The 25,943-nt window shown below is 40.0% G+C and overlaps 1 protein-coding gene across 6 annotated transcripts in view; it reads left to right on the forward strand.

The window, feature by feature from the left end:
* The first annotated feature begins 2,902 nt into the window (after positions 1–2,902).
* Positions 2,903–25,943, forward strand: part of LOC131237399 (mitochondrial-processing peptidase subunit alpha-like) — a 55,254-nt gene continuing 32,213 nt past the window's right edge. The window contains exons 1-7 of one of the 6 annotated variants that reach the window (XM_058235133.1): positions 2,903–3,059; positions 17,012–17,272; positions 17,386–17,682; positions 18,302–18,469; positions 20,185–20,349; positions 20,469–20,549; positions 21,123–21,204. In XM_058235133.1, the coding sequence (XP_058091116.1) occupies positions 3,021–3,059; positions 17,012–17,272; positions 17,386–17,682; positions 18,302–18,469; positions 20,185–20,349; positions 20,469–20,549; positions 21,123–21,204 (1,093 nt within the window). In that variant the 5' untranslated portion in view covers positions 2,903–3,020. Of the gene's footprint in view, positions 3,060–3,276; positions 3,326–17,011; positions 17,273–17,385; positions 17,683–18,301; positions 18,470–20,184; positions 20,350–20,468; positions 20,550–21,122; positions 21,205–25,943 lie in introns of those variants that run through there. The other 5 variants (XM_058235134.1, XM_058235135.1, XM_058235137.1 and 2 more) reach the window with 5 other exon arrangements.

Consider the following 25,943-nt stretch of genomic DNA (forward strand, 5'->3'; position numbering starts at 1 on the left):
ACGCTAAGACTCGCCTCACTATTCGTTGGAGAGGAAGCCTAAGGGTGCACTGGAGGGCGACCTGGTAAATGGCCACCTCTCCTTCACGGGGATTATTGGGAAGCTCGCCCACTGAGGGAGCTCGGAGCACCACATACTCCGGAATATGGTACCCCGATCCGATCCTCACAAGGTCGGCCTCCTTCAAAATAGACTCCATAGGCCCCTTTGACTCCTCCAACAAGGACTCTGAGTCATCCTCCACTGTTGGGAAGTCCTCTTCTGCCTTAACAGGCTGCTTCTCTGGGGATCGTTTGAGCACCCGTGAAGCCTGCAACCTTCGAAAATTGACGTCGCTCATCATCATCAGGGGTGACGGCAGGTTCGACATGGGGCGTAGCTTCTTTGCCCCGCCATCACTGCCTGGGGGTCACCTCCCTTGAGCTTGAAGTTTTCGGCATGTCTGTGGGCCCAAGAAAGCCGGAAGCGGAGGAGGAAAAGAAAGAAAATAAAAGGGAAGGGAGGGAAAGACGGAAACGGAGCTCATCGAGGGGCAGCGCCGACTATGATGTTCGCCAGAGATGGAGTCGTTGGGATTAGCATGACGCCAAGGATGAAGAAACAGTTCGAGAGAGCGAGGAGGCAAATGATCATCCCCCAAACGATTAGGGCATCCTCTTTTATAGGGAAGCCACGTGTACGAGCATTTATTGCTCCCAATCAATGCCTGATTGAAAAGCGGCTCCTTGACTCTCCCGTTTTGACACGCAGCGCGCTCCCACTCGCCGCACGACTCCACGACCGAGGTCAGGCCACGTGTTAATGCCTCATTCGCCCGGCACCGAAAAGGCACCTTGACAACCCATGTGACCTCGAGCCATGACATGCCACCTCGATGGTGCCGTACCATAATTACTGATACGCCTCGATGGAGGGTCCCCTGATTTAGCCAGGGTCTTCCTTGTCCGTTCTTTGTGTAGGTGAACAAATCTGAAAAGGGACTAACCAGATTTATGCACCAACAAAATCTATGCTCCCTGGAGTGGCAATGGGCTAGTCGAGCACAACCGTGCTTTGGCCCAAACTTGGATTTACTAGGTAGGTCCTGGACAGGGCTCGAGTAGAGAGATGCCTGACTGTGTTCTCACGCCATGATCGGGCTAAGGCATTTTTGCTCCGTGAAGCCTCACGTCATAGCTGCTGTACAATCTCTCTCATCTAAAATTCTCTCCCCGCCCAACCACATTGGAGCGGATACGTCCAAAACCCGCCCAAGCATACATGGATGGGCGCCTCTACGGATCAGTGGTTTGGAATACAGAATCACGGGCTCACGGATGCGGATTAGACACTGATGGTGAAGTGGCCTTTACCAGTTCTGCAGGCCCCACTACGATGTATGTTATGTATACACACTGTCCATCCATTTGGTGAGATCATTTTAGGGCACGAGACAAAGAATGAGGCAGATTCAAAGCTCCAACGGACTCCTCCACTGAAAGCAGTGAGGATTGATTACCTACCATTAAAATTTTGTGGGCTACAGAAATTTTTCGATCAAGCTAATATTTGTGCTTTCCTGTTGTCCATGTTTATATGAACTTATGAATAGGTTGGATTTCAAATAAACATCGTAGTAGGCCTTAATAAGGTTTCAATTGTAGGCTTCATTGTCCAACTATTTTTTGTAATGGAGTTCACTTGAGTGATGTGGATGCAACCCATTAGGGCTTATAGAACTTGGTGACATCAATTCAGTAAGAGTCTGCTACTGAAGACGTCTGTGGCTAATCCGCAGCCTGGATTTACGGTAACTTAGGATTTGTTTGGTTGTGGTAAATGGTTTATGTTGTATATGATTTACTAGTAAATCATTTGAAAGGTTGTAAATAATTTACAGTTTATTTATTTAGCTTTAAGTTATAAATCATTTACTCGTAAATTATTTACTCTGTTTGGAGAGCTTAAATGGTAAATGAAATCTATTTTATAGGCTTTTATTAAAGAAATATAACTGTTGTCATCTCCTTGTTTACCAGTGAATGAAAACTCACCTTTTTGAAGTGAAAATGCGGCTTTGCTAGTAAATCATTTACAAATAGAATTAGAGCATCCAAACACTAGTAATAAATCATTTATTACTTGCGCCAGTTACCAACATCAAGTGACCCTTGCTGGTACTGACATGCGTTTGTACTCAGATGTGACGCAACGTATAGGGCTGAAAATCGGGTGGGTTCGGGTGGGTTGGTTTGGTTTGGGTTGGGTTGGGTTGGGTTGGGTTGGGTTGGGTCGGGTTGGTGCTCAACCCTAGCCCAACCCAAGGTTCCTATAACTCAACCCTAACCTAACCTAACCCAACCTCGGGTTGGGAATTCTCAACCCAAGCCCAACCCAAGCGGGTTCGGTTCGGTAGATATATGCTAATATTTTCATTATTACATTAGTCTATTATATTTTCAATACAAGTTTTATTTTTTATACCAATAATTTTATTAATTTTATATGTAATTATTTATTATAAAGAACATTTTTTAAAAACAAACAAGCTAAAATATAGGACTATTCCTTTAAAAGTTGTATTGTGTACTAAGCAATCTATTTGGGAGAGAGAAATCCGGTGTATCTTGTTTGCTTGAGTCATTGGAAATGACGTGGACCAATGAAACTTGATGGCATTGGAATTTTCAGTGCCTTCAACATAGACGATCCATACTCAATTATAATTAATTTATAAGAAACTTATATATATTGATCGAGTTCGAGTTGGGTCGGCCAACCCAAGACATCAACCTGAGCCCAACCCAAGTTTTATCATGTTGGCGTTTGTATGGCCCAAGCTCATGACCAAACTTGATACATCCTGCCGAAGCCCGACCCAATGTCGGATCCGTCGGGTTGAACCCGCCCAACTTTCAGCCCCGGCAACGTATCGTTATATTGTTCCTCTCTCTCCCTATTTCGTTTTTCCCTCGCTGTTCTTTCATTTCGAAAAGAGGAACGGGAAAAAGAGGAGCCGTAAAAGATTAGGGTTGTGGAGAATGTTCGGCGCTTCTTTGAGTAGAATCCTTCTTCGCAAGGTCAATATCTGTCCCCTTAAATTCCTTCTGTAACGCAATTCCCTGACTATGTAGAATCTCCCTCTCTCTCTCTCTCTTTTGAATTCTTCATTTAAGAAAAATGCATGGGATTGGAATTTGATAGTGTCCTTTCATATTCGGTAAAAGTATTTTTGTAATTTTTTCTTGGATGTTGAGATTTTGTGCTTGGATGACACTTCCTGAAAGTATACTGCAGGAGCATGGTTAAAGGAGTCGGTGACGCGTACCAACTCGTTCGGACTCGAGTTAAGTCGGGACTCACTGAGTAAGGGGTGAATCAGCCCGAGCCGTCCGAATCGGGGGTGAATCATCTAGGTGGCTCGTGGTGTCGAACCATGTTGTGTCTAACCGAGTCCGAGTCGACTCGTCCGAGTCTCACGGGACTCGTCCAAGTAATAAAACCATGCACGGGAGCATATATAGAAGACATTAGCTATAGCACATGTGCCAAGCTCTTAGGCTTTGTAATAAGTGGTTCTTAAAATGTGAACGTTCCCTGTCCTCTCCTGGAATCTGGGCTATGCAATCTTGGATTGCATCTGCTGGGGTATTGTTGCAGTAGGGATGTGGAATGGAGTGCATTTTTTGTGAAAGCCTTTGTCCTAGACAGCTGCTTTTCAGCCTTACCCCTTGGACACACACTGCATTCAATTTTTTTTGAGCAACCCTAACCAAATAAAGGTATGGCCCTTGATATAGTGGATGGCGGAACAAGATTCGTGTAGCTGACCCTAATTAATTGGGATAAGGTTCAGATGATGATGATGATGAGTCCTCTCCAAATGGAGACCTTTGCCTTAAGCGAATGCTTCATCCAAATTATATTTAGCTCCCTTGGACATGTTGTAAGTGCAGTGGTCCACATATCCAAAAGATGCATGGAAAGATCACATAAGAAAAAGATGCCTATGACATTGAGATGCTTTGTTTGGATGTTTTCCCCCACTCTAGTTTCCCCGTCTTGAATTCCACTAGAATTCCACTAGATACTGTGCAAGGGAAGAGGAAAAAAACCGAAGATTTCACACAGTACTTTTTATCGAAAAATTAATTTGATTTATTTCGTACCCTTTGCTCGATCTAAACTATTTACAGAACCTTGCCTCCCCGACTTCAAGAGTGTACCAAAGGAGCATAGGTTGCGAAGGTGAGCTATGGCACATGCGAAAATGGGACACGTGCATGATTGGATTCTCAATTGTAAAGATGCTATCTCTTGAAATCTATTCTGGGCTATGTACATTTTTGAGTTGCATTCGTAGGAGTGGGGTTGCAGTAGCGATGCAGAGCATAGATCGTTATTTTGTGGAAGCCCTTGTCCAATTTGTGCATGGAAAGCTATGTTCTTGATGTTCCCTTTGACAACACAATATCCAAATTTGTGGACAACTTTGTCCAAATGAAAGCCCTTGTATATGGACAAAGATGCACCAAGACACAAGACTGCTGGATTGGACATGGATGTCTGTTTTAACTCTTAAGTGGATCTTTTAATGCATTGAAACAACCCCTAAGTCCATGGGAACCTATTGGTGTATCCAAACAACACAAGCTAGTCGATTGAAGATCAAACCCATCCATGGGTCCTTTAAACAACTTGCCAAGCCTTTCAAGCACCACTGTGAATAAGGAGAGAGAATGTCCTTGTCAAAGATCACTAGAACCATTGAAAGCTCATGTAACAAACTGTTTGCACTCAAAATCCATCTTCTTTGTGTTGGTTAAAACCCAAGTGATGAAGCATACACTTCAGAAGGTCCCATTCCATGTGATTGTAGGCTTTCCTTGTGTTAATTTTGCATAGCACACCTAACACACCCTTGATAGAGTGGGAATGATGGAACATAATTCATGTAGTCGACCCCAATTAATTGGGATAAGGCATGATCAACGGCTACAAGTGCATGGAGTGTGGGCCACAATTATGGGTCCCACATGAAGATTGAGTTCAAACTTATCTACCCTTTTTGTTGCCTTATCTCCTAGTTATGATAAAGTTGTCTCTAAGATAGTTCGAGATTAAGATTAGAGATTAAAAAGAGTTTTTAATTAAATTAGAAGTTGTGGATTTTTGTAAGTGTAGATCTATATGTTTTAAAGATAATTTAATCAACAATATGGTTTTCCTCTACATGAGTGCTTTCTGTCTCCTTGCATGTGCGTTGAAGGAAAATTGTCGAGTCCAGTTGAGCCATTTGCAGGTTTTACGTTTTGAAGGCCTTTCAAATTCCTGATGCTTGTGTTGTTCACAAAGTGTTTTAGGGTCACTTTTCGTGCCAATTTCATTGGCCTATCATCTCTGATCTGACTGTCCATTTGTATTGTCATAATGACCCGAGCATACTGTATTGAAGAAACTCGTCTCGAGTTTGATTAATGTTGGCCATTGAAGATGATGGTTATGATAAAAAAAGATGGTTGTTCGGCTTCGATTGAAGTTGATGATCTAATCCTCCTTGTTTGATGGGTTTTCCTTGCAAAGAATCGTGTTGTTGGATCTTTGACATCTTCTCAACATGGGGCACATAATCCGATAGTCGTCCAGTTTGCTTCAACTGATACGATTGTGGTGGCGAACGATCCTTGTTAAATTCCATTAATCCGACTGTTGATCTTTCAATTTCACCCATAGTTCTCACAACTATACGTGCGTTTGTGGTAATGTTGATAGATCCAACCGTTGGTTCATCTATTCATTTGTCAACCCATTTACTGCAGATTCATCTACTATCACCATTTCTTCGGGTACTTTAGTAGGTTCTTCATCGAAGATCAGACCATTGTCAAGATCTTGAATTTCGATACTCTTTTTGGGTTTTTCTTTTTCGTAAATCGGATCTCCATGGATGTTGAAACAATCAATGGATTCATCTTCATCGAAGGTTGGCCCTTTATCAAAGTCCAAATCTACATATTGTTCATCGGGCACGTCCTTGCAAATGAAAAGATGGTCAACATCACTTGGGTGCAACAAAGAATACAAAATCGTCTTTATGAGTAGGCACATCAATCAACTGTTCACCATGGTGTGCCATAAAGGTTGTTACTAGGCAGTAAAGGTAACAATGGCAACTGTTGCACTTACGGGGTTGTAAAGGCTGCAATGTTTTTCATAGTGGTAGTGTGATGCATAACACTCACCCCTCCATAGCGTGTAGCGTAAGCTACACGATACTTATATTTTTTAATTTAAAAATAGGACAAATATAATAAATAGTGGAAAAAAGGGAAAAAAAATATAAAAATGCCTAAAAGATGATTCATTTGATCAATTATAAGCATGTTCAAACAAGTTATTAGTTATCATTTATCAAAAGCCAATCCACATATATAAACCAAATCAAATAACTATCACATCAACAACTTTCTAAGCAAACCACTTTAATTAATAATGTCTGATTGAAACCACAAATCACAATTATGAAAAGAAATAAAAATCTCATAGGTTAAAAGTATCAAGTATAATACAAGTGTCACATTCGTCAACATTAGATACAAAGAAAGCATGAAAAAATAATAAAAAAATACATTGTAGTGTACGCTATGTACACTACGCGCTACGTAGTTATAGCGTACGCTACGACCCCTGTAGCGTACGCTATAGGGGATTTACGCTATTTAGGACGCTACGTAGCGCTAGAGCCACGCTACGCTATGTAGCTTACGCTACCACTATTTGAAACACTGAAAGGCCGTAATGGTCGTTACGGAAAAAATGACCCATAAAGGCCATTATAACCCTCGTAACGGCCCATTATGCCCCTTGTAAAGGCCCCATAACGGTCCATTACGAGGCCGTCACAGGTTTTTCAGATTTTTTTTCAATGGAAAAAGAGACCTTAACGGTTGTTATGGCTACTGTTACCGTTACGGAATACCTTGTTGCTCACATACATGTATTTGACGATTGGATTGGCAATCAACAATATTTATTTGTTGAGCTTGGAGTCATGGAATGGATTTCATCAGGGATTTGACTTACCTCTGTAAAATTGCAAACTCGATGCATCTCTCCAATGATTCTATTTGCTGTTTAAGAAATTCAGTCTCTTTGTTGCGATGGTCAACTACTTGATCACACGCATCATATAGTACTCTCCACACACGATCCATGTCCTCATACATGTGGTACATGGAATGTTTAGGGATGATTGGATGTCAACTAGCTGATGTTCAAATGGGTCATTATGCTCGGCTAATGGTTGGAAATCAAAGTGAAAATGGTCCAAAGATAAAATGGTTTGGTTTGGACAGTTGGGATGGGTTGATGTTGGATAGCTTGATTTTTGTTTCTCTCTTTATTTCGTTTTGAATGAATAATGGATGGGATTGAGGACTTGACCATGGTCTGGATGGACTAGATGGATAGGTGAAGAGGAGTTGACAAGATGATGGGCTAGATTGGTAGTGGATGTTGCCTACAAGTGTGGTTAACTCACACCACTAACATGTTTATAATATGACAAACATACAACTAAAAAAAGCATTCTCTCTCTCTACGTTGAAAATATTATTAAGGGAGTCGAAGCAACCCAAAGAAAAAAGAAAAGAAAACAGCACACCCAACAACAACAAATGGGTTGAGCAGACCCCAAAAGAAAAAAGGAAAGAAAAGAAAAACACTATACAGGACCCAACTAAGACAAAACCAGGACTCAAAACAAAAAGCACCCAAACATATTACAACTTGAAAGTTGAAACTAAACCTGAAAGAACCAACGTTGAAACGCCTCAATTGAATCAAGAATCATCCCTCAGAAGAGCAGAGACAAAGGAGTTGTCGTTGAGGAGAAGGTAGCTTGCCCAATCATTGAGGTCTCTAAGAAGAAAGTATGGACACTCGCAAGGAGGAGGAATTTCAGAAGCAGCGAGCGTTGCACTCTCTTCTAAGGGCCCAAAGAGATGCCATCGTTGCTAGGTGCCACATGGTGGCAAGGTTGCCACAAGCTCTCCTCTCAAACCTGGCATAGAGCAGACAGGAGATTGAGTTGCGCATCATGCGGGCATGCCGAAGCTTGAGGAGGGCTACTGACCAGACTTCAGCAACAAACAAACAATGCATGAAGAGGTGGTTGATGGTCTCAACACTTAGCCTGCAATGAAGGCATGCATTTGGGAGGATGAGATGTCGACGTTGTGGATTGTCCATTGTGAGGGTCCTCCCTCGAACTAACAACCAAACCAAAGTAGAGACAGGCGTTTGTACCTAGAGTTTCCTCAACCAACAAAGGAGAGGGATTCGTGGTTAAGGGAAACAAGGATGACGACCATTATGGCAGAAACGATGATGGTAGTGGTAGGTGGTGTGGCATTGATTGGAAATGTAGAAGATGGAGTGCACACCAAGGAACGACAACAACTCTGGCAATAGTTCCGACAGTAAGTTCAACATCAACAAAGACTTTAATAGAGATCACGGAGACAGGTGCTGGAAAGGTTTCGACAATGGGTTTTTTAATGGGTTCCAGTTGGTTGATGATGGGGTTTTGGTGGAGATGATGGTGGCGGTCAATTGAGGTGGTGTTTGTGGTGTCTGATAAAAGGGAAAAGGTTGTTGAGGATGATGTAAACATGATAATGGTGGATGAAGAGGTGCTGCTCCTATTGATGGTGGTGGATGATGGCAGGAGAAGATGATGGGCGTCGATAGGTTTCTGATGAGCTGTAGGTGATGGGTTTTTCTAGCAAGGTGGAGAGATGAGTGAAGATGGTTGGGCCCTAGATTGATGGAGGATGAGGCAGTGACGGATTTGACATTGATTGGGAGGGGATTGTTGGTCATGTGGTGGTCATAGAGGATGTCGACGGATAGTGATGCAGGAGATGATGACTGTAGTGGGAATTCTTAGTTGCAAGATCTCTCTAACTAGGCGTCACTCCCACTTGAATCCCTACTTTGGATTCTCGCTCTTGCTTATGCTTCAGACTCTTCCTCTTGCACCCGCTTCATACTTATTTTATAGTTTTTTCCATTTTGAAAGAGACGCTTCCCTGCTCTCGTATACAATTTGTTATGGCTTTGCTTCATTCTTCGTTTAACTATAGGCATGATTGGATAGTGGGTGTGATGCAGGACATGAAATTAAATATGACATGCAAGATTTCAAGCTTTAGATCATACCAATTTTAAGCAATCACAAAATTTCACATCCCACATATGACCAAACATTCAACAAGGGGAATTTACGGGGGTCCAAGCCTACACACGTTAGGGCTGGATCAAATAAAAAATTATAAACCAAACAATGCCCAAAGGAGTGTAGATTCATCCACTCTTACAAAGGATTGTTCCCCAATTCAAGAGATTCACCATGTTTCAATTTGGGGAAAGTTTAGAGATTGCAAAAGTGGGAAAGAACTTGGAATTTAGGATTATCTAGGGTTATGGCTAGGGATTTAAGGTGAGAGAGGAGAGAAATAGAGGAGAGAGAAGAACTTGAGACAGTCCACATGTGTGGACAGCAGTTCGGCCCAAACGCACGTGCGTGGGTTCCTGTCCGCACGTGTGTGGGGCCCACAAAACTGGAAATGGTCACCTAGGGTGTGATCGGCCAGGGGTAGCCCACTCACACACCAAATATCACGTCGATCCGCTGTCCGGTTTGTGCGTGGTGCTCCGCTGAAGTTTTAGCCCCCCTGGAGGGTTAGAATCTGAAAATCTACTGTAGAGGAGAACTTGGGTACAAAAAAGGGGTGGATTTGAAGATGGGATGGCTGTGGGAGATGATGGATGTGGGGTGTAAGAGGTGGGGATGATTTGGGGTGGTTGTGGCTTCGCACCACGATAGTTAGCCCTTCGATGAAGGGAGGGTTTCGCACCCAATTAGATTCTTCAACTCATAGAACTAGAGAAGAAAAAACGCAGAATTTTATTCATAAACTTCAATAAAAAAACTGGTTTGCCTATTTATAAGAAAACCCTAAACCTTAAAAGCCGCACTATGTGTGCACACTAATACTTAGAGACGAAGTAACAAAAATAACAACTAATGAATGCAATCAAAACCGTTCATGATGTTTCTAATAATGATAATAATCAAAGCTCAAAATCCTAGATCATCTAGGGTAGTGGGTCACGATCACGAGATCCAATGGTGGGATCCACATGATGATCGGGTCCACTCCAATGATCCATAGCACAACCTCTTAACTAGGAGGTCTTCCATAGATGTCATCGTTGATCCAGATCGATAGTGGGGCCTTTCTCTTCCCTGAGTAAGTGCGTAGGGTGGGGGGTGTGCGTGTGCGCATGATGTCCTCATCAGGGTGATCATAGACATCCATGCTGGTGGAGGAAATGGGATGATGATAACGAAATGATATCAGGATCCTACTGCTCTGATATCACTTAATGCGGTCTGTTTGGGTCGTTGCGGCAACACATACGGATAGTGGGATTAAAGGTGGATATGCTCATGAAAATGGTGCGACAAATGGTCCTTGAACATCATGTGAGTGACTCTAAGCAATGGGAATTCAAAAGGCCCTGAAAACGTGAAGTCCAAGCGTGGCTTAACAACACTTGACGATTTTCCTTCAACACAATGGTACGGAGATTTACTCATATAAACCATAATCAATTCATTAACTGTCTTTAAATTTCTAGAGCTACATTTATTTATAACAATTTGCAACTTCTGATCAATATTCAAATCATCTCCAATATTATCGAAATATCTCCGATATTATCTTTATTTCCTGCTCAGCGATATCAATAACGCTGGTAGTGTCGGAAATTCCAGTTATTAGCAATGTATCTCTAAGTATCGCCAACGTATCAATATCGCTAATATAATCGCCAATATTTTCAACCATGTAAATTTTATGTGTCGCTTGTATTGCCAATGCATCAATATCGCCAATGTATCACCAATATTTTCGACTATGTAAATTCTACGTAATGCTTGTATCATAAATGTATCGATGATATTTCCATAATATCGCCAACGTATTGATATCATCAAAATTTTGTTTATTAGAAAAAAAATTATATCAAATTTTTTTCATGGGCACATGATTGTATGTAGTGTTCAATTTGTCATTGATAATATCTCGATATTATTGATATCGCAACATGCACGATATTGAGACCACAATCTTTTGTTTTCTTTATAATTGTTGATGATTTCTTGGTGAAATATCATGTGTTGTTGATATTTTGCAATATCGATGGATTTTTGGATGGAAGGTTGGATGGTTAAATAGGCTGGATGGGATGGTTAGACTGATTTCTTACAGCAGCACATGCTTTTAAGGCCCCATTGAATGGAAACTTGTTATGTATGCATTCTTTTTGCAATTTTTTTACTTCTAAATATGCAAATATGTACATTTTAACATCTCCTAAAGTTTCGTTGAAAATTCCACTGTTTTTCTCATATTTCCTCGCATTTCCGGTTATCAACGATATCGATATTGTTTCCGTATCCCTGGCCAGCGAAACTTGTAGCGATACCGATACTTCGAACATTGCTTCTAATCGAGCTGAAACTCCTCATCTTTAATCCTAATGTCCAACTAATCTTGGAGTCCAAGTTTATCATAGCAACTAAGGTATAAGGCACTGTAAAAGTCAAATGAGTTTGAATACATTCTTCACGTGGGAACCACAATGGTTGCCCATGTTCAATGCACTTGTTGCCCTTGATCATTGCCTCCACCACAAGCAGCTCCTTAGGTCGTCGTGACTCTCCACCCTTTCTAGAGCACCATAAGGTCCTCTTACGAGAGACAAATGCTAAAGGGGAATAGGTAGCCAATTTGCAACAGGTGATAAGATGGTTCAAACTTATTTTTGGGCAAAAAGTGAACATGAAAAAAGCAAGATGTTAGGTATATGCATACCTGAAGAGGTGGTGAAGACTTTGGCCATTGTATTTGGATGCATGATAACTTTATGTGTGGTAAACTTCCCAAATAGTTATGGGATTCTGTAATCAGAAGAATTAAAAGGAAACTCTTGGTGTGGAAGGGAAAATCTCTCTCCTTGGGTGGTGGCATTACCGTAATTAATGCAATATTATCTAAATATGCTGGTGCAATTTATTGTCAAGTGAGTGTTTTTTGTTGCATTAAGATAATTCAAAGACTTCCTCTGGAGAGGCATGGAAGAAAAGAAAAAGTTTCACTTGATTGGGTGGAACAAATACGTTACTTATATGATCTTGTGGGTTATTGGAATCAAAGATCGTGTAGTGATGACTCATTCATTACTGGGGAAGTGGCTTTGGAAGTTCAACAACATCGAAGATGGCAGGATCCCTTGAATTCATGAAAGGGATAACATTTGTAGTGGGATACGAGGCTAAGATCTGGTTTTGGGAACATGCATGGATCAATGACAGACCAATCTACCTAGATTTCAGTAGGCTTAGAGTATCGCCTTCAATTAGTGATATTTATTATAGACACTTAAATGTCTCTCTACATTTATCTCCCAATGCTTCAGCATGATGAGGAATGTGGTGTCCTGGTCTCCTACATTTTGGTGGAACCTAATAGGTGAGGAGAATGGGACTTTGCTAAGCTTCAAGGTCGGGTGTAGAATTGTGTCATTTCTCCTAAAGACTAAGATAATTGGTGAAGGGGGGAATTAGGCTTATTTTCAGTCATATCCTTTTATTGGATGCTGAAAACTATTGGGGGATCGGTGCAACCAAATCTGCTGGCCTACTTGTGGGGCTTTCCGCTTTCCTATCCCCCTAATAGTGGTAGTGTTTGGACGATTGGTTGCAAAGAACGTCTTGACTATTGAGTCATTGGCCATCTTTGGAATAAGGATACGATTATCAAGAATATATGCGCTTTATGCCTTAAAGATGCAGATTTGTTAAATCACCTCTTTATTTGGTTTGAATTTGCTTGAATGATTTGGAGAAGAATCCTTGCCCCTTTTAAAGTTCAGTGGGTCATGCCTTGTTCTATTGAGGTTGTCACTCAAGGCTTGTTATGGGGAATTCACAGAAATGTAAGAAAGCTGTATGGGGTTTGTCTCTTTTGGTCGTGCTGTGGTCTTTATAGAGAGAGCACAACAATAGGGAAGGGCTGAGGTTGTCTTCAAAAGGGCAAAAGGGAGGGCATTTTTATGGTCATTGGGGAATTCCCATTTTAAGGGATGTTGGTTACTTGTGGGATCGTGTCTCTTCTGTAATTGAGGAACTAGCGGGATGATTTCTCATCATCCTTTTTCTTCATTTTTTGTAGCTTTTGTTTTGTTTGGTGCCAGTAAAATTTCTCATTGCCATTTAAGAAAAAACTCTTTCCTACTAAAAGCAATCTCTCACAGATGTTATCCATTGCAACCTGTGGCTTAACTCTTGCATGTGACAATTCTCCCCTGCTTTCGGAAAAAAGTGGAGAATTTTATTTCTGGTGGCTCTTTGGGTAATCTAGAATGAAAGGAACTTCCGCTGCTTTCGGAACCGGGGCACTTCCTTTGCTAGGTTCTTCAACAAGGTTCTCTTGTATTTTAGAGATTGGGCTTGTTAGTGCACTGATTTGTGCATCTTGTTTGTCAATTGTTAGTGCACTGATTTGTGTATTTTGTTTGTCAATCACGTGAGTCCTTGTGTCATGTAGTCGGTTGAGCCGCTGGAAGCTGAAGACCAAAGACACAATTGGACAAGAGCATCAAGGAGCAAAGAACAGGTAAATGAGGTGCCTTGATGACCGTAATCCTTAACTCTTGATCTTGGCTTAATAGGTAAAACTTGTTGATCATCCCTTTGCCTTAGAAACTCAATTGGAACATGATAAGTAAGGCTAGAAGAGGTACAAAGCTGCTGTGAAATCATATGCCCAAAACAATAGACTTTCAAGTGGTGCTCGATCTCATTGAGCAGACATTGATGGGTTTTCGATGGTATCGAAGATCCCTTTGATGGCATTCAGTAGATAATTTAGATAGGTCCAACAAGAATTGATCATTTTATCTGTTTTCTCGATGGCATTGAAGGTTCACCTCGATGGCATTGAAAACCACTCGATGACATCGAATAGGTAACTCAGATATGTTCAGAAAGAATTAATCATATTATTTGATTTTTTCGATGGCATCGAGGTACCATTCGATGACATCGAAAGTTCACCTCGATGACATCGAAGACCACTCGATCCCATCGACAGAGTCGTTATCTGCTTGTTTTTTGACCGTTGGAACTCAAACTTCTTATAAAGGGCATACGGTTCTTGGGCATGTGCATACATTTTTGGTGCAATAGAAGCTTAAGTGATTCTATGGTCATATCCCTCATCCCAAGCCTCTAAACCAATAGTTCTAAGTCATCTTCCTTAAGATTAACACTCTAATGAGGATTCCAACCTCCACCTTGAAGATGCGCTTGAACTCCTTAATTTTCTAGAGATTAAACTCAACCTTATAGGCATACCATTGTCTAAATCCTCTAGAAGACTCATCTAGGTGAATCTCCTAAGAATTATTACTTCCCATTAGTTGTAGGAGATTCTACCAACCTCCTATCACCTTGGTCACCTCAAAGAAGCATCACATGTAAGGTGGGTTGATCTTGGAGTTGAAGTATTGACAACGCATTGGCATCGCGATTGGGGGAGCAAAGGGGAGCTGATTGAAGCACGGGAGAGCATTGATCAAGCAACATAAGATGACACTACAATAGGGGCTTAATCCGACGAGTAAGTTGTCAAGTGTAAGAGTCCGTATACTCTCTTTCCTTGTGTAGGATTGATGGTAAGAGTTTGTGACCCAAACTCGATTAGGTTCTTGTGTAGGACCTTGGCTCTTGTAGGGCATAAATTTAGGTTCTTGTGTAGGACCCAAATCCAGGTTCTTGTGTAGGACCTTAAATCAAGTCCTTGTGTATAGCTTAAATCAAGTCCTTGTGTAGGCCATCGGACACGGGTGCATACGTGTTAGTCTCTTTGGGAGCCTTCGGCGGTAGTAAACGTAGGTCTTTGGATTAGGATCAAGGTTGTTGGTTAGCCTAAGGAAAACCAACTAAAGTCTCTTGTGGGAGCCTCCGACGGGAGTGTACGTTAGTAGGTTCTTGTGTAGGACCAAGGTTTGTGGCGAGCTTATAGAAAACCACATAAAGTCTATTGCGGGAGCCATTCCTTGTGTAGGATTGTAAATGTTAGAGGTTAACCTGATTTAAAACATTCGATAGTGAAATCCAATACACTCATTGGTTGAGAGTGTCCGCTGGGAGTGGAGTAGGTAAACCAAACCACTATACATGCTTGTTTTTGGGATTGTCATTTGCGCACTTGTTCAATTATGCTTACATGATTGAATGTTTAATTATATGTATGCATGATTAGATGAATGCTAGGTGTTGATAGTTAACACATCCCTCACACACTTGTACACTATTATGTTATAGACTAATTGTTTATTACCACATCCTTTGTAGTCTATGTGATTGGACCCTCTAATGGCTTGGAAGCCTTAAGAGTTAAAATTGCCTTACTTAGTTTAAGTTCGACAGTTGGGTATTAAAAGGTATAATTTTTAATTGGTCCTAATCACCCCCCCTCTAGGACATAATCTTCATTCCTTAGCTCTGCCAAGCTTCCACACGCATAGCCCGTGAGCCTACCACGTGCAATTTCAGGGCTCCTTAGCCCTATTAGGTTTTTCTTTGGGTTCCCCCAGTCTAGGGTCTGGGCTGTTGTATTTTTATTTTTTCTTTTCTTTTTTTGGCTTTTTTTTTTTTTTGGTTTAGTCTTCATTTTTGCTTTATTTATCTTTGTTTGTTGTTTCTTTTGTTTGATAAATGAATTCATCTTTCAAATGAAAAAAATGTGACAATTCTCCCCTCCTAATGAATCCCCATCAACTTTCAACGCTTCTCCTACCATTTTCCTTATTGACACCAGACCAGTCTCGTAGGTCGTTGGATGTGAGGGATAGCTTGTTATTCTTATCTAGGTAGCCTTGCATCCTGAATTGATCACCAGGCTACATGGATCGAGATACTGCAAAGGCCTTTCTAAGCACCTTCTTCCCCAAGGTTACTAGAAATGTCCTCTGCTTGTCATTTGCCACTTCGATAGAATTGTCATTGGCGCTTTTGACAATTCATGGGTCATGGTTCATAACCACTCCAAGACAAGTTTTTAATAGTGTTTTGCTTTCCTCTATAATTTCATTTCCAACCATCATCTCCATGTTGTGATCCACCTCTTTCCACACTCTCATTTCCAAGCACACCACCCCAACCATTTCACCTTCCATCTCCAGTCTGGTAGGCCCATGCCTGTAGGGTAATGTTTGTCAGGTTCTTCTAGATCTTGAACTAGATATTAGGATCCATGTGATCATATGTTGCAAAAGGACGGTTTTGAGCCCCGCTTTCCATACATATACTGATAGTAGTAGCATCATTTTTTATTTTTTATTTTTGTTTATTTTTGTTTTTTTGTTTTGTGGTGTGTATAGCTTTAGCATAATTAACATAATGAACCAGAAAAGGGGTGGTTAGCCTTTTAAAGAAACTGGAAATGTCCTCCATATCTCCATTTCCCACTTCAAAAGAAGGGTCATTGATTCTTCATCTCTCGCACCCTCACGAGATGAGCTTTTAGGAAAGTTCTTTCCTCTATGATTTCATTTCCATCCATCATTCTAACGCTGCAATTCACCTTCTCATGCCACACTTCCATTTCCATTTATTCCACTCCAACCTTCTCCTATCGACACTAGTCTTGTAGGCCCTTGATCTGGGTAGACCTGCAAGTCAAACTGGCTGCTGGTTCTGACACGTCTTCCTATTTATTTTGAGTTCTGACACATCTTACCGCTGTTTTATTGGTTCCTGTTTGTGGCTCAGCTTGTCTTGTACTACATGCTTGAGGATGCCATATGTATTTTTGTTGACATGGAACTACCTATTCATGGTGAAACATACTTTTCTTTTATTTTAACTTTTTTTTTTTTCTTTTTCCTTGTATAGCTTTTTGATGATGGAATTCATCACATAAGATGCACAAGTACACGCTTCCTGTGTAATCAGAATCAACAAGTTTTTCCCCGTTATTCATCTAAAGTACCCCGTTCATGGTTCAACGGAAGCTATGCTAACCGCTTTCCTCCCCTTAATGATCCTCTTCCTGACCTCAAACTCCCTCGCTGCCTCCCGGACTATGTGGATCCATGCCCCACTACGGTCACAACACTTTCGAATGGTCTGAAGATTGCATCTGAAGATTCGCCGGTATGTACATGTCATTTCACATTTTGCCATTCCCGGCTGCTGGTTTCTTTTTCTTTTTCTTTTCTTTTTTTTGTTTGTAGATATTTTATTCATGTATTCTTTGTCCATGGCAGGGGCCAGCTGCTTGCATAGGACTATTTGTTGACTGTGGTTCTATATATGAATCTGAGCAGTTCACAGGTGTTACCCATCTTTTGGAAAGGATGGCTTTTAAAAGCACAAAAAATCGCAGTCATTTGCGCATTGTTCGTGAGGTTGAGGCTACTGGAGGAAATGTGGGTGCTTCTGCCTCAAGGGAACAGATGGGCTACACTTATGACACATTAAAGACCTATGTGCCAGAGGCTCTTGAATTACTTGTCGACTGCATTAGAAACCCGGTGTTTCTTGACAGCGAGGTCCAGGACCAGGTCGGGCTATTGTTATTATGTTAGTCATTAAGGTTATCTTATGAGATAGAGTACATTCCTAAATGCATACATTGAAGTTTTATATTGGCAACTGGATTTGTGCATTTAGCGCGTGTGTAGGAGATCCAAGGCTATAACCAGACTGGCCCCACCGTAGCTGGGCCAAAGCCCAGAAATCACATGGATGGGACAATCCTAACCGTTTGTGTGGACTGTTGAGGATGGTAATTATATTGTTAAGGTAAAGACCAACCTACAGACCTTTCTTTTCTAAAAGATCTTCCAGCTGAAAGGTTAGGACTTTGGATTGTCAGTCAGTTTAGTATAGGTTTCCAAAGTCAATCCATTGACCTCATATACTTGTGCCACAATAATATGAGGTTTCTTGTTGTCTTATAAGGAATGATATTTATATTCTGTGTTTTTTGTCCTACACCCTAATGCAGACGCACTGTAATGATTTGTGTCCACTTCATCAAAAGAGAAAAAAGAGTGTTTTTATAAAAAAAATTTAGGTGTAGATAGTCTCCCTTTCTTCAGATGTTGTTTCTATTTCTCTCATCTTTTCAGGTGCTTGATTTTCTTTTGGTTCTTTGCTGCTATGATGTTGATGATGCAGCTAGCCAAAGTCAAAACAGAAATTGGAGAAACTTCAAACAATCCTCAACAGTTTCTTTTGGAATCACTTCATCCTACTGGTTTTTCTGGTGCATTGGGGAATCCATTGATGGCTCCTGAGTTAGTGTTAGAGAAAATAGATGGATCTGTCATCGAGAAGTTCTATTATGTAAGATGGTTTGACCTTGTTTTAACTTGTTTATATGAATGTAACAGCATTAGATTTTTGAAATTGTGTGCAGTAGTAGAAGTAAAATGTTCAAAATCCTACTCTTGCCATGCATGCTAATCAAGGTATTCCGTGTCGGTAACGGTTGCTGTAACGGTTATCACCATTACCGATACGGTGATAGGCTGTAACGGCCGATACGGGGGTGTAACGATTGTTACGACCCCCGTAATGGTTGGAATTTGTTTTCTATTGGAAAATTTCTAGAAAATTCAGAATAATGTAAATATGCCAAATATGTATTCATGTTTTGTTTTGAACATGACAACATGTTTATGATAGCATAGTGGTCCACTCTTTGGTGAGTGTTGTATATGTTTGTGTGGCGAATTTATTAATATGTTTCTCTAATGTTTACACATCACAAACAAGCATTAGGTTAAGAAATCGGAAAAAGGGCATAAATATCACTTTTATTTTTTATTTTTTAAAATATGGCTCTCGGAGCTTCTATTCACCCAAATCATTTCAATCTACAGTTTTAATCCTAAAAACTATAGTGAGAGTGGTCAAAATCTGCTGTAGAATGATTTATGAAAGTTTTTGGAATGAGAAAAATGGAAAAAATAGATTTAAATAGAAAAAAAACTAGTCATTTTCAACTGTTCTCGGGGTAATGGTCATTAACAGCTGATACGGTCCCAAAAAGCCAATTACCCTATTTCACCCCTGTGTCATGTAACAGCCATGGCTGTTACCGATAGGTATTGGCCTTTATGGCCTTATCATAACGGATACGGAACACTTTGATGCCAATGCTTAAGATCTGATTATTCATCTGCTAGGCCCCACTTGTCATGCATGTGCTGTGGTCTGAAATAGGCCTGTTATTTTTTTATTGATAAAAAGGGCCTGGTTATCAGGTGGTCCACACTTGTATAAAAAATGAATGGTTGAAGACATGATATATTGTACAATACTGAAGCCAATAGACTGTACAGTACTGTTTCTGCTTCCAGTTTATACAAGTAAGGCTCATTGTTTAGTGATCAAAACCGTTGATATTATGGGCCCTGCTGTGTATGGTCCATGCACCAAAAATTCTCCTAGAAGGAAGAATCCTGAACCTTTAAACAGGTGACTTGCAAAGAAATGGTTAAGAAAGAAACTACCACAATGGTTCCCATTCCATGAATAAAAGGCCAAAATCCTATATCTAAGGTCTCCAGATCTAGCAGACTTTTGATGCATTGGGCCTTCCATGGTGAGTCCTATCATATCAGTGTTTTGAATCTCTAAACCATGGGCCCCACTTTTACAAAGTAATTTCTTTTTTTGAACATCCCACTTTTACAAATTGATTTCTTTTTTTTTAATAGCCCACTTTTACAATTGATAGCCTGAACATACTGTAGGATCCCTCTGCCCCAACATTGTATAATAATTAATGGCTCTAAAGAAATTTACCAAGCTCCACATTTATCTTACACTTGGGGCCCATCAGATGGCCTGGTTGGTCTCTTATTTTGGGCCACAACACATACATGGTGGGACCTGCCTTGACGAGTGGTTGGGTTCTTATATAAGTTTGCCATATCGAGACATTATGGGAGAACTGTCTTCTATATCCTACTCTCTCATTGGGCTTGTTGTAGAGTTTTGAGTTTCAAATCCGAGGTTATACATTTTATAACAGAAAAATAACAAATTAACAGGAAAATTATACTGCCGAACGCATGGTTTTGGCAGCATTTGGGGTAGATCATAAAAAGTTGCTGGCAATTGCAAAACCACTGTTGTATGATTTACAAAGTGGTCCTGTGAAGGTGCCGAAGTCCACTTATGTTGGTGGTGATTTTAGGTATCGAGCAGACTCTCAGGTAACCTCAAAATTCTCCGCCACACTCTTGTTTTCGTTCTTCTTATTTTCATTATATTGGTTTATTCATTTATCTTTTTGTTGATAGACCATCACTGATATTTAATTCTCATACTACAGAATACTCATGTGGCATTGGCTTTTGAAGTTCCAGGAGGTTGGCATCAAGAGAAGGATGCAGTAACCTTAACTGTTTTGCAGGTATATGATTTTGTCAAGCTCGAGGGTGACCTTCTTTGTTGCATTTAGAGCATTGGTATTCATGCCTTCTTGTTAAAGAGGAAATATATGATGTCTGAGTCAACATGCTCGGTCCAACAAATTGTACATGTGAGGCTGACCTTTTGGGATTTGAATCATTCTTATGGTGGGCTCATGGTGGATGGGACTGGGAGATGCCCCAAATTTTTTCCCTTTAAATGGTTCCAACCATCTGAGTGGGCAGTTGCAATTGTTGATTTCTGTATACGATGGGTAAGATCATGTGATGGGATGGGATAGGTTGCCCATTCTGTGGGCCTATCAGGTCAGTGGCTTGTATTACCAAAAGGTGTGCTCACTTATACTATTGTTATGTCAAACAAAAGAAGCCGTGCTTTCTGTCATGCATCTTATAATACCTCTGTTTTCTTGTTCTTTAGTGCTTGGGATTGTAGACTTGGTTGTCTTTGTACTTGCTGTTGATGTTTAGATTTTACTTGTACATTTTTGCTCCTTTAAATAACTTGTCCTTTTATTGGTATAATAAAAATATATTTTATATTGACTGAGGAGACACCAATGCAACAGACTCTTATGGGTGGTGGTGGTTCATTCTCTGCCGGAGGCCCAGGAAAGGGGATGCATTCTCGACTCTGTGAGTTACTGATCTAACACACTTTTTAGTTGAGGGGCTTAATTTTACTCGTGATGATTATGTTATTTTTCTGAAAGCCATCTGGGGGTGTTATTTGCATGAAAATTTCACATTCTGGCGGTTTAGTTAATTTCTTGACTAGGTTTTACTATTATTTAGGCAGAGGAAACAGAAACAGCAGTATGTCTATTCTAAAGCATGTTACAAAGTTTGCTTCTTCATGGTTGTCACAGTTAACAAACCATGTGATAGAAATTTTCTTTTATTTCTGGTTTTTAAATGTTGTTGACAGCCCATGTTTTAATCTGATACACCCCCATTTTCTTCTTTGGGTACTATCCTAATACCAAAAGTAAAAGGCGCGTATGCATAAAAAGAGGTTTTGAATATCAGTTCTTTAAAAGAATTTAACTTTTCAAGGAGTAGGAAGGTAATGGTCGGTATTTCTTCGTGTGTCTATCTAATCAATGTTGATTAACTTCATAACCTGGTGATCCATGATTTCTAAGGTCCACCACTTTTCTTCTTTTGTTGCCATTCTAATACCAAAAGTCAAGGTGTATGTGTAAAAAGAAAAGGTTTTGAATATCAGTTCTCGAAAAGAATATAACCTTATTAAGGAGTTGGATAGTAATGGTGAGGATATTTTCTTTTGTTTATCATAATCAACCTGGATTAACGTAATATCCTGGTGCTCCATTAGGTGAAGGTTATTCAAAGGCAAAGAGAGACAACGCAGGAAGGCCTTTCAGAATTTGGGATGATGGGAACCTGCATGAAGCTACAAAATTGTAAAAATGCCAGGATCGAATCAAGTGGACACATTTTCTGTGGGTTCGAGCCTGTAGCTCAGTCGTAGATAGCCTGTGTTTCAACATTGAGGTCTCAGGTTTGAGCCTAGCTTACCTAGACAAAAAAAAAACTGGACACTTATGAAACCCAAGCTGGAATATACCACATCACTGATCTCCTTACAAATGCCAAAAGAAGAAGAAGAAGAAGATCCAGGCCGAAACTAGATTCCGTACTCACGAATTCAATAGATCATGAAACTATATTCAGTCTCCAAAGTTATGTTATCATGGAACTTGCCTAGTCTGGTGGATGAGGAGAGTTAGCCAAGTCAATTTGGCACATTGGCAAGTAACGGAAAACGTAATCATCATCATCATGATTATCATTGAAGCCTCATCCCAACTAATTAGTTTCGGCTACATGGATCCTATAACCTCCATCTGCATCCTTTTGGGCTTATCCTTATTTCTTTAGAGCCTCCAACTTGAACCAACTCATTCCTAATTGGTGCAGTTCTTGGGCTTCGTTACACATGGCCAAACCATCTAATTGTACTTTCCATTGTCTTGTTACCTATTGATGCTACTCGTAAGCAATGTTTTAAATATCGACAATCTCGGCCGCTATATCCCATTATATATTTTGTATCCCACTTGTGCGATACGAAATGCACATGTAGTGCCGATATATCCCACATGTTCGATCTAGTGAGCATTTTCAATTTCTGATCCCTTTTTTATGTTGAAATTATGTTAAATCAATGTCAAATGGTTATAAATCCATTGGTTCTTCATGTTTTGCATGAAAATCATGGAGTTAGAGCTTTAATTTTGATATCCACTAGTTCTTCATGTTCTCCATTTTTTTTTTTTTTTTAGAAATTTTCCTTCAACCAGGTATCAATTGAGACTAATTTCGAAATATTTAGGAGTATTTGATGAAATGATCATCACATACACTCTAATTTTGAAATTTGAGTGTAGGTGGTATGCTTTAGGAAAAATTATAGAAAATTCGAAATTTCTCAATTTCTCCCAAATTGCTTGCGATGTTGCACTCCAAACATGAAATCAGGCATGTATGAGGGCTGGTCTACTGATTTGTTAAGTCCTTGTCAATTTTCAGAAAATAAAAATAATTTTTAATTAAAAATTATTAAAATATTAAATTTTTTTTCAAAATTTTCCTTCTACCAACTGTTAATTGAGATTAATTTTGAAGTATTTAGGAGTATTTGATGAAATGATCATCACATACACTCAAAATGTTTTGCATTCAATTTGAATATAGTTGCATTAGTTCAGTTAGACAGTGCATAGCTTAGGACCCTAGACAAAGGAAACCTATTATGTGCACTTCTTTTTTGAGATGTTATAATTTAAAAGTGTGTATTAATGTCCTTTTTAACAATCCCTGAAGTTTCATTGAAAAATTCAACCATTTCCCTAATGTTTCCCCATGTTTCTCAAAAGGTGCGATAAATTACCCGATACAAACGATATATCTTGTGCGATAACCGATATGTATCTGTACCCCAAGGATGTGATACACAACGCGATACCGATATTTCGAACACCGCTCGTAAGTTCACTCGAATGCATTCATTTCTAATTCTATCCTTCCTTGTCTTGCTACTCATTCAGTTTTTGGGCTCCGGTGCACATGGCCAAACCATCTAAATGTACTTTCCCTCATCTTATTACCTATTGGTGCTACTTGTAAGTTTGTTCGAATGCGTTCATTTCTAATTCTATCCTTTGTCATCTTGCTAGTTGTCTACCTCAACATCCTCTTTGAAGCTATACTCATCCCGTGAGCATGTTGTTCCTTAATATCCCAAATTTCTGTTCCGTAAAGCATGGATGGTAGTAATGGAAAACATAAAAAAGAAAATAAAAGAAAAATTAGAGAATGGAAAATTTGGCAGAATACAGACTTGCTCATTTGACTTTCTTAGGAGAATCACCTCCTCAACTCCTCATCTTCCAATCTCCCTCAGCATATAGCAGATCATTGTCCAATCTTGCTTGATTCCTCTGGCATGTCTTTTGGACCGTCCCATTTATGCTTTGAGAATATGTGGCTTAAATCTCTAGATTATGTGATTTTCCCAATGGAGGCCTGGATTTTGAGGTGGACGCGTGTGGTCCACTTGTGATGTGCATATTTGTGGTTTGATTTGTGATTGGACTTTCTCCGAGGGGCTGTTATGTTTGGGTTGTAATAAGTATGGGGAATGTTATGTTTGGAAGCAAGTTTGGGCACTGCTATGTTTTGTGTGTAATAAGTATGGGGTCTGTTATGTTTGGGGTGTAGCAAGTTTTGGGGGACCATTGCGTTTCGGACATGTTAGACATGTAGGGGCTGATACATTTTGGGGTAGACTGTCTCTTATGGGTTTTGTTTTCCTCTTGGAGTCTTTGAGGTTTGAGACCACCATTGCTCCCTTACTCTTTTATGTGTGCTGGCTGAGATTTGTACTCATCCAAGCCTTTTCTTTGAGGGTTGAGACCACTGGTGTTCGGTTCCCTTTTATGCATGCTTTATCATCAACATCATCATCCAAGCCTTATCCCAATTAATTAGGGTCAGCTCCTTTTATGCATGCTTGTTGAGAACTAATGCTCCAAGCCTCTGTGTTCTTTAACTATTTGGTTAAAGTTATTAACTTTTGGTGCTTCAATCTGGATTTCTTTTTCTGGAATTGTGAGTGTGGCCTGATTGTTGTTTACAATGGTTGGATCACATTAGAGGGCCTTAGCATTCTTATTGAATCAATGGTTGAAGGGCTCTTGGACTGTTTTAGAGCGGGAACCCAAATAATATATCTCACCTAAAGTTTATGGATCACGAGACAATTATTTTCTTCAAGGGTGATGCTCATCAATTCCAAATTGTAACATCTATTCTTTGATGCTGTATCAGGTCAGCGGTGAATTTAAAAAAAAAAAGTGCTAGCAAGGGTTGGCCACTTTGAGATTGATTGTGGGTAGCTTGGCAGGTGTGATGGGATGCAAGGGGGTTCATCATGTGTCCTAGCCTGTCACTTGGTCCAAATCCCAAAGCAGTTCCTACGTGGAGCCCATTAATTAAACAGTTCGAGAAAAGAATTGCAGTATGGAAAACGTCTTATTTATCACTGAGTTGGAGAATTACTGTTATAAACGTAACTTTGCAGCATAATGGTGATAGCACAGGTAACTCAACTTGGGAGATTACCCGTATGTTCAAGTTTGAGGGTAAGAAGATCATGTTGAGGCCCTTGTAGTTGTGACTTCAACAAGTAAAGGGAGAAAGTAGGTTATTTGATTCAATGATAACTGCAGGGACAGGAGAAGTGATCCCAACAATAATGTGGTGTTGTGCGAGATTAGCTGGTATAGAAGGCAAAGATTTGTGCAATCTCATTTGTGAAAAAGGTTTTACCGGTAGTTTTAAATAGGAACAAATTAAGATTTTTTATTTTTATTTTTATTTTTATAGCAACAATCAAGGAGAGAATTAAGATCGAGGAGAATTAAGAGCGAATAGGATATGTGACTATGTGAGTACAAAAGAATATCTATGGGATGTCTGATGGAATTCGGAATAAAAAGGAAATTTTTTCTCTTGCTTTCATAGTGATTCTCTTGCAAATTTGAGTGATTGCTCAGGATCCTTTGCATTTGATGGTCTAAAATTGGACAGCATGATGCTATCAGGGCAGTGCGTTGATACCCAAACAGATGATTGTGTTGTTTTCATTCGAAAGTTATGGCATTTTATGTTATGCATGTCAAAAGTGTGATCCAGGTTGATCATGATAAACCAATTGTTTTACTGCATTGATTTTCCCCCTCTTTTTAACAAATCGATACTTGTTGCCCCTAAAAAAATTGAGTTGACTTAGCTAAGCTCCAAGTTTGAGCTGCTAGTTTCGGAATTTGAATTGGAATTGATAGGAA

This window comes from Magnolia sinica, chromosome 2, assembly GCF_029962835.1.
Source record: "Magnolia sinica isolate HGM2019 chromosome 2, MsV1, whole genome shotgun sequence".
In the NCBI taxonomy this organism is placed as follows: Eukaryota; Viridiplantae; Streptophyta; class Magnoliopsida; order Magnoliales; family Magnoliaceae; genus Magnolia; species Magnolia sinica.